General features: G+C 38.4%; 1 protein-coding gene across 1 annotated transcript in view; it reads right to left on the bottom strand.

The window, feature by feature from the left end:
• The window catches only part of lsp1a (lymphocyte specific protein 1 a), a 39,622-nt gene that overhangs the window by 4,595 nt on the left and 17,057 nt on the right, over nucleotides 1-17,970 (bottom strand). The window contains exons 7-12 of the mRNA XM_034223160.1: nucleotides 16,943-16,986; nucleotides 9,756-9,837; nucleotides 7,424-7,555; nucleotides 4,554-4,646; nucleotides 3,314-3,400; nucleotides 943-1,048 (exon numbers count right to left, since the gene is read on the bottom strand). Coding sequence (XP_034079051.1) covers nucleotides 943-1,048; nucleotides 3,314-3,400; nucleotides 4,554-4,646; nucleotides 7,424-7,555; nucleotides 9,756-9,837; nucleotides 16,943-16,986 — 544 coding nt within the window. The remainder of the gene's footprint in view (nucleotides 1-942; nucleotides 1,049-3,313; nucleotides 3,401-4,553; nucleotides 4,647-7,423; nucleotides 7,556-9,755; nucleotides 9,838-16,942; nucleotides 16,987-17,970) is intronic.

Genomic DNA, 17,970 nt, shown 5'->3' with positions numbered 1-17,970 from the left:
CGTTTGTTCCTCTCATTGTTCTTATAAGTTAAACATTGAAATTGTGTTTGTTTTTTGGTTAAGAGTTCTTGTGAATAATTCATAACTCTTCAAAAACAAGATTACATTTGTTTTGGTCGATCACACACTGAATTACCCAAAATGCTAAATAACGCTAAATAAATTGAGGATTTCAAAATGATAATGTTGTTGCACAAATCAGATTCAACATCTATACAATGCAGCACTTTGCATTGTGGGAATGTTGGAAGGAAGTTGCCTAGGTGTGGATACAATTATAGAAACTAACAACAATTAATTAAAAAAACTAATAAAATGGTGGACAACATTTCTCAAATATAAACATTGTAAATATGTACAGGTTTAATTTAACTACAAAAATATGTTGAATAAAATACAATAATTAAAACAAAATCTGCTATACGACTAAAGAACTACTCAATATATAAATTATATAAAAATAAATTTAAAAATAAAGTCCCATTAATTTAAAAATTAAAGTTGTCCAAAACTAAAATATTAGAATAAATAAAAACAAAAAAACATGTAAATAGAAAATAATTAATTTTGAAATAATTAAATATATAAAACATTTAGAAAATTTAGATAAATTAATTGAAAAAATACATACATTTAAAAACATATATTTTATTTTATGTATTTTAATTTAATTTATTCATATTCAAAATATAACAGCTTTCATTACAATAAATACTGGATTGTCTTTATTTTATGTATATAGAAAAAATATATTTGGTGTTATGGAAAGATTATTTGATAGATTAATACAAATATAATTACAACATAATATAAATAAAGAATTATAAAATAAAGAATGTGTAAGGGATGTCTTTAAGAACACATTGAGCCCCACAGAGCATTGATATCATTTTTCATATAAAGAAGTTTTCACATGTTGGGAAACAAGCGTTTGTGTCTCACCGTCTTCTCCGTCAGCAAACTCTTCTCCATCCTCGTCCACGGGGATCTTCTCATATTTTCCGTGACCAGTGACGACAAATTTGTACTTTTTACCAGCTGCTGAGCCCTGGACGGATACAAAGACTTTCTTATGTTTCCAGAAATCATCATATAGACACAAAGAAAGGAAAGAAAACGGACATACAATCTTCAGCAGATAACAATCCTAAATGTGTGACGTCATTTTTGATACAAACAACTCAACTTTAGTCTTTTTAAGACTCTATCTCATGCAGACCAGAGGTGGGAAGTAACTAAGTACATTTACTTTACTTAAGTACTCTACTTAAATACAATTCTGAGGTACTTGAGTATTTCCATTTTATTCTACTTCTAGGTAAATGGTGTACTTTTACTCCAATACATTTATTAAAGAACAAGATCTGAGTACTTCTACTTTTACTCTAGTACAATATCTGAGTACTTCTACTTTTACTCAATTACAAGATCTGAGTACTTCTACTTTTACTGAAGTACAAGATCTGAGTACTTCTACTGTTACTCAAGTACAAGATCTGAGTACTTCTACTTTTACTCAATTACAAGATCTGAGTACTTCTACTGTTACTCAAGTACAAGATCTGAGTACTTCTACTGTTACTCAAGTACAAGATCTGAGTACTTCTACTTTTACTCAAGAACAAGATCTGAGAACTTCTACTTTTACTCAAGTACAATATCTGAGTACTTCTACTTTTACTCGAGTACAATATCTGAGTACTTCTACTTTTACTCAAGTACAATATCTGAGTACTTCTACTTTTACTCAAGTACAAGATCTGAGTACTTCTACTGTTACTCAAGTACAAGATCTGAGTACTTCTACTGTTACTCAAGTACAAGATCTGAGTACTTCTACTTTTACTCAAGAACAAGATCTGAGAACTTCTACTTTTACTCAAGTACAATATCTGAGTACTTCTACTTTTACTCGAGTACAATATCTGAGTACTTCTACTTTTACTCAAGTACAATATCTGAGTACTTCTACTTTTACTCAAGTCCAGATCTGAGTACTTCTACTTTTACTCAAGTACAAGATCTGAGTACTTCTCCTTTTACTTAAGTGCAAGATCTGAGTACTTCTACTTTTACTCAAGTCCAGATCTGAGTACTTCTACTTTTACTCAAGTACAAGATCAGAGTACTTCTACTTTTACTCAATAACAACATCTGAGTACTTCTACTTTTACTGAAGTACAAGATCTGAGTACTTCTACTTTTACTCAAGTCCAGATCTGAGTACTTCTACTTTTACTCAATAACAACATCTGAGTACTTCTACTTTTACTGAAGTACAAGATCTGATTACTTCTACTTTTACTCAAGTACAAGATCTGAGTACTTCTACTTTTACTCAAGCACAACATCTGAGTACTTCTACTTTTACTGAAGTACAAGATCTGAGTACTTCTACTTTTACTCAAGTACAAGATCTGAGTACTTCTACTTTTACTGAAGTACAAGATCTGAGTACTTCTACTTTTACTGAAGTACAAGATCTGAGTACTTCTACTTTTACTAAGTACAAGATCTGATTACTTCTACTTTTACTGAAGTACAAGATCTGAGTACTTCTACTTTTACTCAAGTACAAGATCTGATTACTGCTACTTTTACTGAAGTACAAGATCTGAGTACTTCTACTTTTACTCAAGTACAAGATCTGAGTACTTCTACTTTTACTCAAGTACAAGATCTGAGTACTTCTACTTTTACTGAAGTACAAGATCTGATTACTTCTACTTTTACTCAAGTACAAGATCTGAGTACTTCTACTTTTACTCAAGCACAAGATCTGAGTACTTCTACTTTTACTGAAGTACAAGATCTGAGTACTTCTACTTTTACTGAAGTACAAGATCTGAGTACTTCACATACTATAAACACAGATACAGTTTTCTAAAAATGTTATCAATAAAATGTCAAATCGATCCATAAATGTGTCAATAAAAAAAAAATAGCTAGAAGAAATAATTTAAAAAAAAGATTTAGTCTTAAAAAGTAAGTCTACCATTACTTGCAATGTCATACAGTAAGCATTGTTTTATTTTCTTTAAGAGTCTAAACTAGCTGTAGTTTTCTGATCGTAAAATACAGAAAGTTAGTTAATCCAGTTTTAAAACAATACATCACAATAGTCTAAATACGTAATTGTAAAGGTATGAGGGAGGAAATCAGCACATAGAAATACAATATAGACATCGTTAGACTATTACAATTTTATAAAAATCGTGTGTGTGTGTGTGTGTGTGTGTGTGTGTGTGTGTGTGTGTGTGTGTGTGTGTGTGTGTGTGTGTGTGTGTGTGTGTGTGTGTGTGTGTGTGTGTACCTTAGCACTTTGTCCTGGTCTCCCTGTAGAGTCTCCGATAATCTCCCACATGTTTTTTTTCTGCATCACATCTCCGGGCCTCACGTCCTGACAGATTAATCAATAATCAATCATTAATAATTGATAATTAGGTTATATCCAGTTTCTCCACAAGAGGGAAACCTCACATTAACTAACTGTGCAGCTGCTCCTGAACTCACCACGGACAGTCAGTGGGGGAAGTTGTTTTACTGAAGTACAAATATGTAAAAATTCTGCACTCGGGATCCAACTGAAGTAAAACTATTAGCATCTGAATGTACTTATCTTATCTTGAAATTGAGGACTTCAAAATAATGACTTTGTACCTAAAAAAAAGTTCGTTATATCTGAAGATAATAAGTATGTCCAAATAATGAGTTTTTATCTCAAATAATGACTTATTAAATCAAACAATAGCTTAGTATCCAAAATAATGACTTAGTATGTCAAAAAGGGACTTAAAGGTCACTTATCATGCTATTTGTAGGCAACAGCATAGGTCTCAGATATATAAAAATATATATAAAAAACACGTCTATGAAGTGTTTTGCTCCAAACACCAAACAGATCATTCTAGCCACGCCTCATATCCCTCTATTTCACTTCCTGATTCTAAAGTGCTGATTTGGGGATAAAGCTTTAAAGAGGAGGGGGCGGAGCTCATGCGAGACCCGGCAGCTACTGTCTAAACTAAATGCTGCCGTGATGAAACGCCATATCATGGATCATCAAGGATTCTCTCTGAAACAGTCTGGAGCTCAAAGGCTTTCTCTCTTGCCGGTTATACCACAAGGTGAGTTCCTTTTTACTTCCTGCTTCTTCACACACATGCTCTCCAGTACAGGTTAGCTCTGAGTGTTAGCGATGCTAATGTAAACACCGACCATATTACATCCAAAACAGACGGGCATTGTTTCTGAGAGCAACTTTCTGATTGGCCCGTGGGTCCACATTTCAGATATTACGTCATATCGGACGCAAATCTGGATCAGCTCCGTTGTTCCCCGTTTTTAGAGATTTGGGTACGGAGGAAAAGAGAGAGGGTTTTATTTTCTGACGCTGCGTGAGTTCCCCGACACACCGGGGACACATAGTTATGTATAAAAGACATCAAAACGTGCATTTTGCATGATAGGTCCCCTTTAATGCCTGAAGATAAAGACTTAGTATATAACGTAAGGACTTAGTGCGTCATAATAAGGTAGTGTTTCTGACTTACTGCGGGTTTAAGCGATGTTCTGCTGCCGTCCGTCGGCCCCTTCACCCACTGGGTGATCCGATTGGCCACGCCCACCTTCAACCCCTCAGTGTCCTGATGCACAGAAAATAAATACAATAGATTAATTGATTTGTTAATGAACTGCTTCAATCAATATCAAAATGTGCTAGAATTATTTTGGCGAGTTTCTAATCTGCTGGAGGTTTTTTTTGGAGTAAATTAGCTCAAATTAATTGCCATGTTGTCAGTTTTATGGTCTGTACGGAAGCCCTGAGAGGCAAATTAAGACAAAAAAATCAATCAAACCAATACATTTTTTAAGTCTGATTCCCTCCAGTCTTTATGAATAATGGAAAGGTGAGATTTTCTTTCCATTTATTTTAACTTTTGTCATGTAAAAACATCTTTCATTGTAGTTGTAATACTTATTCCAGCCACAAGAGGCTGTAGTGCACCACCACTCCATGTTCTAAATAGGAGTAAAAGCATTCATGTGTCTCTAACCAGAACTGCATTATGTGCAACTAAACCCTATATTTTTGGGTAAAAAAATCAGCGTTGAATATATTTAATTTAGACCTTTTTTTTGTTGTTGAAAAAACAGTACAATTCTGGTGAAATTACGTTGGGTTTTTGTGTTACTTTCTGCAAATTCACATCACTGTTTCTGGTGTTTAATGCCATTCATTTATGACAGGACCCACTTTGAGTCCCTTTCTCTTGGGGTTTTGAGGAAAGCAGGTACTTCCTGTTGAAGTGAGGTTGCAGTAGAATGGTCAAAAAATAGGCTCCTATCGTCTTTTCCTAACCACTATTCCTTAAACTAGGAGAAATCATAAGGAATGAGGAAAAGACGACCATTATGCTCTGAGAATCCGACTATACCAGGGGTGGCCAACCTGCGGCTCTCGAGCCGCATGCGGCTCTTTGCCTAGTTCCATGCGGCTCTTCAGTTCATATCGAATTGTGTGAGTTTGGGGGAGAGACACTGACTCCTGACAAGTGTTGCACGGTGTACCGATACTTGAAAGGTACCGCGATACCCTGCCGTTAAAAACGTTACGATTCCTCCGTTTCATTAGTATCGGTACTTTAAGAATGACGGGGGAAAGTACTCCGGTGAGAAAGCGCTGTTTTAATAAGAGCCGTGTGTGTTCAGCGCTCTGCTTCCACTCCCTGCACTGCAGCCGTGCCTGCAGTCCCGCCCCTCTCAAGCACGCTCAAGTGCCTCCCCTCTCTCGGCCACGCGCTAGCTGCCAGAGCATGTGAGAAAACGAGAAGCATGGCTGCAAGTGGGAGTGCAGCGACCGCTGCGTCTCGGCTTGTTGACAAAAAAGACTCCAGAAGCGATGTATTTTAGCTATATCTCTGACAGTGAGGGCAAGCCTACGGACACCACGAGGCCTGTCTGTAAGACATGTATTAATTGTATTTGATACGAATTCTTGTCATTTATTTTATTTATCGTTGTCATTGTTTAAACGTTTGTGTTCTGGTTCTGGTGTGAAATAAAGCACAACAATTACATTTAAGACTGTTTCCCTTTTTTAAATCAAAGTATCGAAAAATAATCGGAATCGCAATTCTTGACTTGGTATCGAAACCAAAATGTTGGTATCGTGACAGCACTAGCTACTCCTGACAGTTAAACCTGATATTTAGTAGGTCTGTTAAGTATTGAATGCTGATAATTCTGACGTAATTTGGCCGGTCAAAGTTGTTTGGGCTCAGATAAAATCGCTCCGTTACTTTCGTCCCGTGTTACTTTCGTCCCGTGTTACTTTCGTCCCGTGTTACTTTCGTCCCGTGTTACTTTCGTCCCGTGTTACTTTCGTCCCGTGTTACTTTCGTCCCGTGTTACTTTCGTCCCGTGTTACTTTCGTCCCGTGTTACTTTCGTCCCGGCTCTCCCTACGTGTGTATGTGTGGTGTCAGGAGTCAGTATGAGAGGATGACAGCGCGTCTAATTTTGATGTGGCCCAAGAGCCAATCACAATAATACCTGTGATGCAGTGAACCAATCACCTTTGAGGGGGGGAAACCTATCGTTGATTAAACACTATCCAGTGTTTCCCCTACCATTGTCTTGGAGGGGCGCTGCGCCCCGCCAACAGAGCCCCGCGCCCCCCCCTGAAATTCAAGGTGTTTAAAAAAAATATATATATATATATTTTTTTTAAATATATATATAGCACCAAATTGCAAATAATCTATAACTACTGTCACTTTTCACATTGAACATGTGCTCTTTTATTAAATAAACTAAACGCTTTCATTTTAAGTTGTGAGTTTATTGTTTTTGACCCTAAGAAACACTGATGCATTAATCAATAACAATAAGCTCCTCTCTCTGCTCCAGAGGATTGACAAAATATATATCCCAATGCCACAAAGATGCATCAGTGACGTGGTTGAAATCTTGTCTCCAGAAAACAAAAAACTGAAACAAGCGGTATCAGTGACTGTGTGTTTGATGTGGCTCTTAACCTCTGACTGGTTGGCCACCCCTGGACTATACTGACACTATCCAACGTATTTATGACGTTATTAATGTGCGTCTGCCGTGATGAAACTACAACTACGGTTGTTTCTCTGAATGGTCATGGCTGCCGCCGCAAGGCATTGTGGGGCAGCATTTTCTCTTTTCATTTCGTAAAGGAAGGTCCAGTGATTCCTAAACGAAAGGAGGTTATAAAGGAAGTTTCAAAGTTCCTTTCCTACCATCTAGAGAATTCGAACAGCTCTCATCATGGCTGCCACTTCGATTCTTCCTGGTCATTTCACTCAAAACTAAATTGACAATTCGACCCGGGTTAATCAAGTACTTCCTGTTGTAGCAGGAAGTGGTGTTTTCTTTGAGTGTTTTCTCACCTTGCAACTGGCCCCCCTGCTGGGACTCCAAGTCTCTCCGGCCTCAAACAGGTTCTTCTTGGAGGAAACGACCTCAGGTGAGCCAGGTAAGTCGCTCAGTGATGCCTTCACTGCCCTCGCCTCCTGGGAGTTCTGCAACACAAACAACACAAACTGGGGTTTAGAGAACCGGAAAGCTGTCATGTGACAACATCGTAATTTCTTGGGGTTACGTAATAAAATGTCTCAGAATAATGCTAACTTCTGGATGTACGGAGGGCTAATACGTACTTCTGAATGTGGTGTTATTATTATATATTTAAGATATATTAAACTTTCTATAATACAAGCATTAAAACTTTATCAAAATGTATTTTATTGCACTTGTATTTACTCTCCACTGATAATATTAACACCTTTCTAAAAGAGTTCCCCTGTTATCTCAGTCTGAGGTGAGGAGTACAACATAAATAACAGGGGACAGAGAGGTAAAAATAAGGCGGTTGTCACACGTCGTATATCTGTCAGAAATAAAAACAGAGCTGCTGTCGTCGCCCAGGTGCTGCACAGACAGACCTGTGACCTCGGCACAAAAAGGGTCAGAGCTGCTCTTTAACTTCAGCTGGTGTCAAAACAAAGAGAGTCACCAAGAGGTCATGAGAGAGCGGACACAGCAGAGGAGCAGTGGGACGTATGCGCTCTTTAAAACAAGACCTGGAGCTAACAAGCAGCTAGTTAGCTTAGCATTAAAGGTCACCTATCATGCAAAATGCACTTCTTCATGTCTCTTCTACATCAACATGTGTCCCCTCTTCTTCATGTCTCTTCTACATCAACATGTGTCCCCTCTTCTTCATGTCTCTTCTACATCAACATGTGTCCCCTCTTCTTCATGTCTCTTCTACATCAACACATGTCCCCTCTTCTGCATGTCTCTTCTACATCAACATGTGTCCCCTCTTCTTCATGTCTCTTCTACATCAACATGTGTCCCCTCTTCTTCATGTCTCTTCTACATCAACATGTGTCCCCTCTTCTCCATGTCTCTTCTACATCAACATGTGTCCCCTCTTCTTCATGTCTCTTCTACATCAACATGTGTCCCCTCTTCTTCATGTCTCTTCTACATCAACATGTGTCCTCTCTTCTTCATGTCTCTTCTACATCAACATGTGTCCCCTCTTCTCCATGTCTCTTCTACATCAACATGTGTCCCCTCTTCTTCATGTCTCTTCTACATCAACATGTGTCCCCTCTTCTTCATGTCTCTTCTACATCAACATGTGTCCCCTCTTCTTCATGTCTCTTCTACATCAACATGTGTCCCCTCTTCTTCACGTCTCTTCTACATCAACATGTGTCCCCTCTTCTCCATGTCTCTTCTACATCAACATGTGTCCCCTCTTCTTCATGTCTCTTCTACATCAACATGTTTCCCCTCTTCTTCATGTCTCTTCTACATCAACATGTGTCCCCTCTTCTTCATGTCTCTTCTACATCAACATGTGTCCCCTCTTCTCCATGTCTCTTCTACATCAACATGTGTCCCCTCTTCTTCATGTCTCTTCTACATCAACATGTGTCCCCTCTTCTTCATGTCTCTTCTTCATCAACATGTGTCCCCTCTTCTTCATGTCTCTTCTACATCAACATGTGTCCCCTCTTCTTCATGTCTCTTCTACATCAACATGTGTCCCCTCTTCTTCATGTCTCTTCTACATCAACATGTGTCCCCTCTTCTTCATGTCTCTTCTACAGCAACATGTGTCCCCTCTTCTCCATGTCTCTTCTACATCAACATGTTTCCCCTCTTCTTCATGTCTCTTCTACATCAACATGTGTCCCCTCTTCTTCATGTCTCTTCTACATCAACATGTGTCCCCTCTTCTTCACGTCTCTTCTACATCAACATGTGTCCCCTCTTCTTCATGTCTCTTCTTCATCAACATGTGTCCCCTCTTCTTCATGTCTCTTCTACATCAACATGTGTCCCCTCTTCTTCATGTCTCTTCTACATCAACATGTGTCCCCTCTTCTTCATGTCTCTTCTACATCAACATGTGTCCCCTCTTCTTCATGTCTCTTCTACATCAACATGTGTCCCCTCTTCTTCACGTACCCTCTTCCCCTCTAAATATTAAAACACCTTTTTTTTTTTTAAATCCAACTTTACATTGTGACCAATGTCAAGTCTCAGGTGTCCTATTCTACCGCAATACACCTTAACAGTGTTTTTTGTAGTTTGTGTGTGTGTTGTGTGTGTGTGTGTGTGTGTGTGTGTGTGTGTGTGTGTGTGTGTGTGTGTGTGTGTGTGTGTGTGTGTGTGTGTGTGTGTGTGTGTGTGTGTGTATACCTCCACAGCGTGTGCGTATTGCTCCCTCTTGTCGTCGATCTTGATCAGCAGACCGAGCGGCTGCGTCTTCTTGAAGCTGTTACTGAAATACAAAATTAAAACACGAATGAGATTTATTATAACCCAAATTAAATACATATTATTTTCCATTTTAGACATTTTCACAGAACCCTCATTGGGATTTTGTCTATAATTCAGGCCCTTTTTAGGCTAACTAACATAATGTCTGCTTTCTAAGCGTCTTTGAGCATTAGGAAAAGTGCTATAAAAATCCCATGTATTATTATTACAGAAGTTAAAGGAACCTACCATGCAAAATGCACTTTTTAAAACCCTCTCTCTTTTCATCCGTATATGATATGGAGTTTCATCACGGCAGCATTTAGTTTAGACAGTAGCTGCCGGGTCCCACATGAGCTCAGACCCTCCTCTTCAAAGCTTTATCCCCAAATCAGCACTTTAGAAACAGGAAGTGAAACAGAGGGATATGAGGCATGGCTAGAATGATCTGTTTGGTGTTTGGAGCAAAACACTTCATAGACGTGTTTTTTATATATCTGAGACCTATCCTTTGCCTACAAATAGCACGATAGGTGACCTTTAAGTTAATTTGATAAGGCTGCTCCTTACTCTACTCATTTTATTTTAACTTTGTCTCCTTTGTTTATTAAATGTACATTTCCTCGGTTCTGGGACAAATTCTGATTTCTAACTTTCCATGTTTTCCCTCATTGCCAGATACATATTCCATCTTATCATTTAACTGAGAGGATTTGAGGAAGAGGAACTGGCTTTCTGCAGCTCTGTTCCTGCTCCTGATGCATCATTTTCTAAATAAAAGCCTCCCACAGACAGACTGGACTGAGCTGTAAATCTGTTTCTGAGGACGGAGGTGCAGGGGTCACCTTCACTGATAACAGAGGTGGGAGGTAGTGGAGTACAAATACTTGGTTTCTGTACTTAAGTACATGTTTCTGGTATCAGTACTTTACTCCACTACTTATTTTTCTGATTACTTTCTACGTATACATGTTGAACTCAAATACCTGTACTTTCTACTTCTTACATGTTGAACACAAATACCTGTACTTTCTACTTCTTACATGTTGAACACTAATACCTGTACTTTCTACTTCTCACATGTTGAACCCAAATACCTGTACTTTCTACTTCTTACATGTTGAACCCAAATACCTGTACTTTCTACTTCTTACATGTTGAACCCAAATACCTGTACTTTCTACTTCTTACATGTTGAACTCAAATACCTGTACTTTCTACTTCTTACATGTTGAACACAAATACCTGTACTTTCTACTTCTTACATGTTGAACACAAATACCTGTACTTTCTACTTCTTACATGTTGAACACAAATACCTGTACTTTCTACTTCTTACATGTTGAACACAAATACCTGTACTTTCTACTTCTTACATGTTGAACACAAATACCTGTACTTTCTACTTCTTACATGTTGAACACAAATACCTGTACTTTCTACTTCTTACATGTTGAACACAAATACCTGTACTTTCTACTTCTTACATGTTGAACCCAAATACCTGTACTTTCTACTTCTTACATCTTGAACCCAAATACCTGTACTTTCTACTTCTTACATGTTGAACCCAAATACCTGTACTTTCTACTTCTTACATGTTGAACCCAAATACCTGTACTTTCTACTTCTTACATGTTGAACTCAAATACCTGTACTTTCTACTTCTTAGATGTTGAACCCAAATACCTGTACTTTCTACTTCTTACATGTTGAACCCAAATACCTGTACTTTCTACTTCTTAGATGTTGAACCCAAATACCTGTACTTTCTACTTCTTACATGTTGAACTCAAATACCTGTACTTTCTACTTCTTACATGTTGAACCCAAATACCTGTACTTTCTACTTCTCACATGTTGAACCCAAATACCTGTACTTTCTACTTCTTACATGTTGAACTCAAATACCTGTACTTTCTACTTCTTAGATGTTGAACCCAAATACCTGTACTTTCTACTTCTTACATGTTGAACTCAAATACCTGTACTTTCTACTTCTTACATGTTGAACCCAAATACCTGTACTTTCTACTTCTTACATGTTGAACCCAAATACCTGTACTTTCTACTTCTTACATGTTGAACTCAAATACCTGTACTTTCTACTTCTTACATGTTGAACTCAAATACCTGTACTTTCTACTTCTTACATGTTGAACCCAAATACCTGTACTTTCTACTTCTTACATGTTGAACTCAAATACCTGTACTTTCTACTTCTTACATGTTGAACTCAAATACCTGTACTTTCTACTTCTTACATGTTGAACCCAAATACCTGTACTTTCTACTTCTTACATGTTGAACACAAATACCTGTACTTTCTACTTCTTACATGTTGAACCCAAATACCTGTACTTTCTACTTCTTACATGTTGAACCCAAATACCTGTACTTTCTACTTCTCACATGTTGAACACAAATACCTGTACTTTCTACTTCTTACATGTTGAACCCAAATACCTGTACTTTCTACTTCTTACATCTTGAACCCAAATACCTGTACTTTCTACTTCTTACATGTTGAACCCAAATACCTGTACTTTCTACTTCTCACATGTTGAACACAAATACCTGTACTTTCTACTTCTTACATGTTGAACACAAATACCTGTACTTTCTACTTCTTACATCTTGAACCCAAATACCTGTACTTTCTACTTCTTACATGTTGAACTCAAATACCTGTACTTTCTACTTCTTACATGTTGAACCCAAATACCTGTACTTTCTACTTCTTACATGTTGAACACAAATACCTGTACTTTCTACTTCTTACATGTTGAACCCAAATACCTGTACTTTCTACTTCTTACATCTTGAACACAAATACCTGTACTTTCTACTTCTTACATGTTGAACCCAAATACCTGTACTTTCTACTTCTTACATGTTGAACCCAAATACCTGTACTTTCTACTTCTTACATGTTGAACACAAATACCTGTACTTTCTACTTCTTACATGTTGAACACAAATACCTGTACTTTCTACTTCTTACATGTTGAACTCAAATACCTGTACTTTCTACTTCTTACATGTTGAACTCAAATACCTGTACTTTCTACTTCTTACATGTTGAACACAAATACCTGTACTTTCTACTTCTTACATGTTGAACTCAAATACCTGTACTTTCTACTTCTTACATGTTGAACTCAAATACCTGTACTTTCTACTTCTTACATGTTGAACTCAAATACCTGTACTTTCTACTTCTTACATGTTGAACTCAAATACCTGTACTTTCTACTTCTTACATGTTGAACTCAAATACTTGTACTTTCTACTTCTTACATGTTGAACACAAATACCTGTACTTTCTACTTCTTACATGTTGAACTCAAATACCTGTACTTTCTACTTCTTACATGTTGAACTCAAATACTTGTACTTTCTACTTCTTACATGTTGAATTCAAATACTTGTACTTTCTACTTCTCACATGTTGAACCCAAATACCTGTACTTTCTACTTCTTACATCTTGAACCCAAATACCTGTACTTTCTACTTCTTACATGTTGAACTCAAATACCTGTACTTTCTACTTCTTACATGTTGAACTCAAATACTTGTACTTTCTACTTCTTACATGTTGAACACAAATACCTGTACTTTCTACTTCTTACATGTTGAACTCAAATACCTGTACTTTCTACTTCTTACATGTTGAACTCAAATACTTGTACTTTCTACTTCTTACATGTTGAATTCAAATACTTGTACTTTCTACTTCTCACATGTTGAACCCAAATACCTGTACTTTCTACTTCTTACATCTTGAACCCAAATACCTGTACTTTCTACTTCTTACATGTTGAACCCAAATACCTGTACTTTCTACTTCTCACATGTTGAACACAAATACCTGTACTTTCTACTTCTTACATGTTGAACACAAATACCTGTACTTTCTACTTCTTACATCTTGAACCCAAATACCTGTACTTTCTACTTCTTACATGTTGAACTCAAATACCTGTACTTTCTACTTCTTACATGTTGAACCCAAATACCTGTACTTTCTACTTCTTACATGTTGAACACAAATACCTGTACTTTCTACTTCTTACATGTTGAACCCAAATACCTGTACTTTCTACTTCTTACATCTTGAACACAAATACCTGTACTTTCTACTTCTTACATGTTGAACCCAAATACCTGTACTTTCTACTTCTTACATGTTGAACACAAATACCTGTACTTTCTACTTCTTACATGTTGAACACAAATACCTGTACTTTCTACTTCTTACATGTTGAACACAAATACCTGTACTTTCTACTTCTTACATGTTGAACTCAAATACCTGTACTTTCTACTTCTTACATGTTGAACTCAAATACCTGTACTTTCTACTTCTTACATGTTGAACTCAAATACCTGTACTTTCTACTTCTTACATGTTGAACTCAAATACCTGTACTTTCTACTTCTTACATGTTGAACTCAAATACTTGTACTTTCTACTTCTTACATGTTGAACACAAATACCTGTACTTTCTACTTCTTACATGTTGAACACAAATACCTGTACTTTCTACTTCTTACATGTTGAACTCAAATACCTGTACTTTCTACTTCTTACATGTTGAACTCAAATACTTGTACTTTCTACTTCTTACATGTTGAATTCAAATACTTGTACTTTCTACTTCTCACATGTTGAACACAAATACCTGTACTTTCTACTTCTTACATGTTGAACTCAAATACCTGTACTTTCTACTTCTCACATGTTGAACTCAAATACTTGTACTTTCTACTTCTCTCATTTTCCAAACAGCTGGTTCCTTTAGTCTGAATGTGTGTTTGGTGCGTGATCATTATTCTTTAGAGTCATTGCGTGCCTATTGATTTGAACACGATCCGTGTATCCATCATTTCCTGGTCTTCTCTAAAGAAGAGGGACCAATGGAAACGTCAGGACCAACAGGCGCTTTCACACCGCAGTACTTTTCCCACAAAGGTTCCTGAGAACTCTTTAGTTCTCATGAACTAAGTACAGATCGCGTTCACACCGGAATAAGTCCCTGAGGGAGGATTAGGCAAATGAGCCGCTGACGTCACTTCTTCTTCTTCTTCTGCTTTGGGTTTACTGGCAGGCCGCAAACCACTTCACGGCGTATACTGCCGCCCAAAGCCCCTGGCCGGAAGTCCCCGGAGTTGGGGACTGGCTTCAGTCGAAGCTGCTGGGACTCCCAGCAGCTTCTACTGAAGCCTTCCGAGTAAATCGCCAGAACCTCCTCATCTCCACCGCTCCCATGTTTTCTTTTGTGTTAGTCTCTCTGCGTTTCTGCGCTGGGCTAATGCTAATAATGCGAGGATAATAAAATGGCGGCTTCACAAAACTTTTTGGGAGTTTTACGGGGCGTGGTTTGCAATCCGCCCAGCCAATCAGACATAGGAACCTTTTTCTCCCATGAAAGTACCTGCTCTCTAGTTTTTCTCTCGGAAAAGGGGGTGAAAAAGGTTCTTTTGGTGTGAACGCAACATTTCGGAACTATCGGAACTAAAGTGGTAAAAGTACTGCGGTGTGAAAGCGCCTAATGAAAACGTTGTCATGTTGCCGTTGTTCAGCATGGAAACATTCATTAGCACAAACACATCACCCCAATTCTGGCCTCACTACACTGGCTTCCAGTTCGGTTCAGAATAGATTTTAAACTCCTTTGTTTTCAAAGCCCTAAATGGGCTGGCTCCGGCCTATATAGCCGAACTCCTCCAGCGCTACACCCCAGCCAGAGCCTTAAGGTCGGCTGACCAGCTGCTGTTGATAGTGCCCAAGACCAGGCTTAAAACCCTTGGCAGAAGCGGGCCCAGGCTCTGGAACACTCTGCCCCTCCATGTGAGGTCGGCCCAGACCCTGGGGGTTTTAAATCAACACTTACAACTCACTTCTTCTCCCTGGCCTTCTAGCCTTTTCTTATCAAGCTCCACTTTTGTGGAATCAGCTTCCAGTTTGTGTTCGGGCGGCCGACAGCCTATCCGTTTCAAGAGTACGCTTAAGACCTTCCTTTTGATAAAGCTTATAGTTGATAGAATGACCTAATGAGAGTGCTTTGACGCAGATACGCTGTGCCTCTTCACCTACATTTTGGTTCTTGCTCTTTCACTTAAATCCTAAAAACTTGGATCTTATATTTAAAACTAAGGTTATTACTACTCTTTCTATTTTTTCTTTATCCAAAACCTTTTCCCTCCATGACCTCACGAGGTTTTATTGGAGGGAAACAGGTTAGCAGAGGGGTCCTTATTCAAGGCCGGGGAGTGTTATGCCGTAGTCACAGCGTACCTCCTTATCTCTCCCCAATTCCAACTGAGACCCCAGTGGGGACCTTGCTCCCTGCGAGTGCCTGTCTGTGTATTTGCATGTTCCGATGAACCCAGCCTCCCCCAAATGTTCTTTTTCTTTTGTGTCTATATCTACGCCGGGATCCTGAGTCGAGGCTGATCCTCTTGCTGTAGTCCTGTGTCCTGGATCCTCTATCCTGAGTTCTGGATTAAGTCATGGCTGAACCTGTCTCTACGGTCCTGCCTTGGGTCTCGTCATGCTGCTTCCCTGATGGCTCCCACAGGATTGTAGCTGACATCCTCGTGGATTCATCTTCTTATTACAGACACATGCATTTAAAATGTATTATCTCTTCGATTTTCACACGGCATCTATTGCACGTCTGTCCGTCCTGGGAGAGGGATCCCTCCTCTGTTGCTCTCCCTGAGGTTTCTCCCATGTTCCCTTTAAACTGTGGGTTTTCTCTGGAAGTGTTTCCTTGTACGTTGTGAGGGTCTAAGGACACAGGGTCTAAGGACAGAAGGTCTGAGGACCTGCACAATCTGTGCTGTTGTATTTACTATATTGTGTCCTTACTGTAAGGTAATTATTTTACATACAGCACTTTGGCTCGTCCAAAAATCGTTTTAAAAATGTGTTATATAAATAAAACCTGATTTGATTTCATTAGCTAACAAGGACATTTCAAAGCCTCTTTACTTTGACTTGAGGAAAGAAGTTTAGTCAGTACTTCTACTTTCACCAGAGTATCTTTAAACACGAGTATCTGTACTTCTACTTGAGGAAAGGATGTACTTTTGTCCTCTCTCTGAGGAGGAAACTCACCTTTTCTTCAGAGAGCGGCTCAGAGACTCGGTCCTCTCTGTGATCTGGAAGAAGAAGAAGTCTGAGGTCATTTTTCCTGAGGGACACGGGAAGGTCGCCGTGATTTAGGATTAGTTCATTACAGTTTGGAGCGCCAACAACCACAGAGCCTGAGTCTGCTGGCCTTCATCAAACTGTTGGAGTCATCAGGGTCTGATTAGCATCGTGTAGTTTCAATGTTTTCTTGGCTTGCTCTCAGGTGAATCAAATCAATCATGCCGTCAGATTTTGATCCCATTGTTGCTTTTTGTGTTTCCCACCAACAGCTCTCATTTCCCTCTTTGAGCTTCCTGTAGCAAAGTCTCTTACGCTTTTAGCTTCGGAAATGTAAATCTGAATCTGTTGATTGTGTTTCTGTACATATGTGTGTACAAACATATATATATATATATATCTGTATGTTTGTATTCCTCTGGATTTAGGGAAACAGTATTTCGATCTCTCAAACTGAAAGATTGACAAGAAAGTTGACTTAAATATTAATACTAAATCTTAAATATTTGCATAGTTAATTAATGCAAGAAAACACGGGTTCTGTAAATCAACACTTTCTAACTATTACGACAAGTACTGAAAACAAATGATATATTAAAGGGGCCATAAAATGCTCATGTTCGCCCTCTGTCTGAAACCAGAGCCCAGTCTGCTCTGATTGGTTAGCTTGTAGGCTCTGTTATGATTTGTCAACAGCTTAGAGATGTCCCGCCGCTCAGCCATCACGTACAACGAGTTGCAGCGCTAGCCAATAGGAGTGTGAGTGTTACATAGTGATGTCATTATGTTCTGGAAGTAGACAAAGGAGTCCAATGGAGGCATTTCAGGCATCGTGTCAGACCTTTCTGTAATGTGTAGTGTGTATACTGCTCATCTCCACCCTCAGCTGCTAAAGTTACACTAAGCGGAGAACATTTAACTACTTCTTCAGATATATATATTTAAAGATGTGGGTGCAGGGTATGCATGTGTTTCTCGTCTTCAACAACAATGTG

The sequence above is a fragment of the Gymnodraco acuticeps genome, unplaced genomic scaffold, assembly GCF_902827175.1.
Source record: "Gymnodraco acuticeps unplaced genomic scaffold, fGymAcu1.1, whole genome shotgun sequence".
Taxonomy (NCBI): domain Eukaryota; kingdom Metazoa; phylum Chordata; class Actinopteri; order Perciformes; family Bathydraconidae; genus Gymnodraco; species Gymnodraco acuticeps.
Note: the sequence above shows the minus strand (reverse complement) of the source record. Positions and strands in the feature narration are given on the sequence as shown.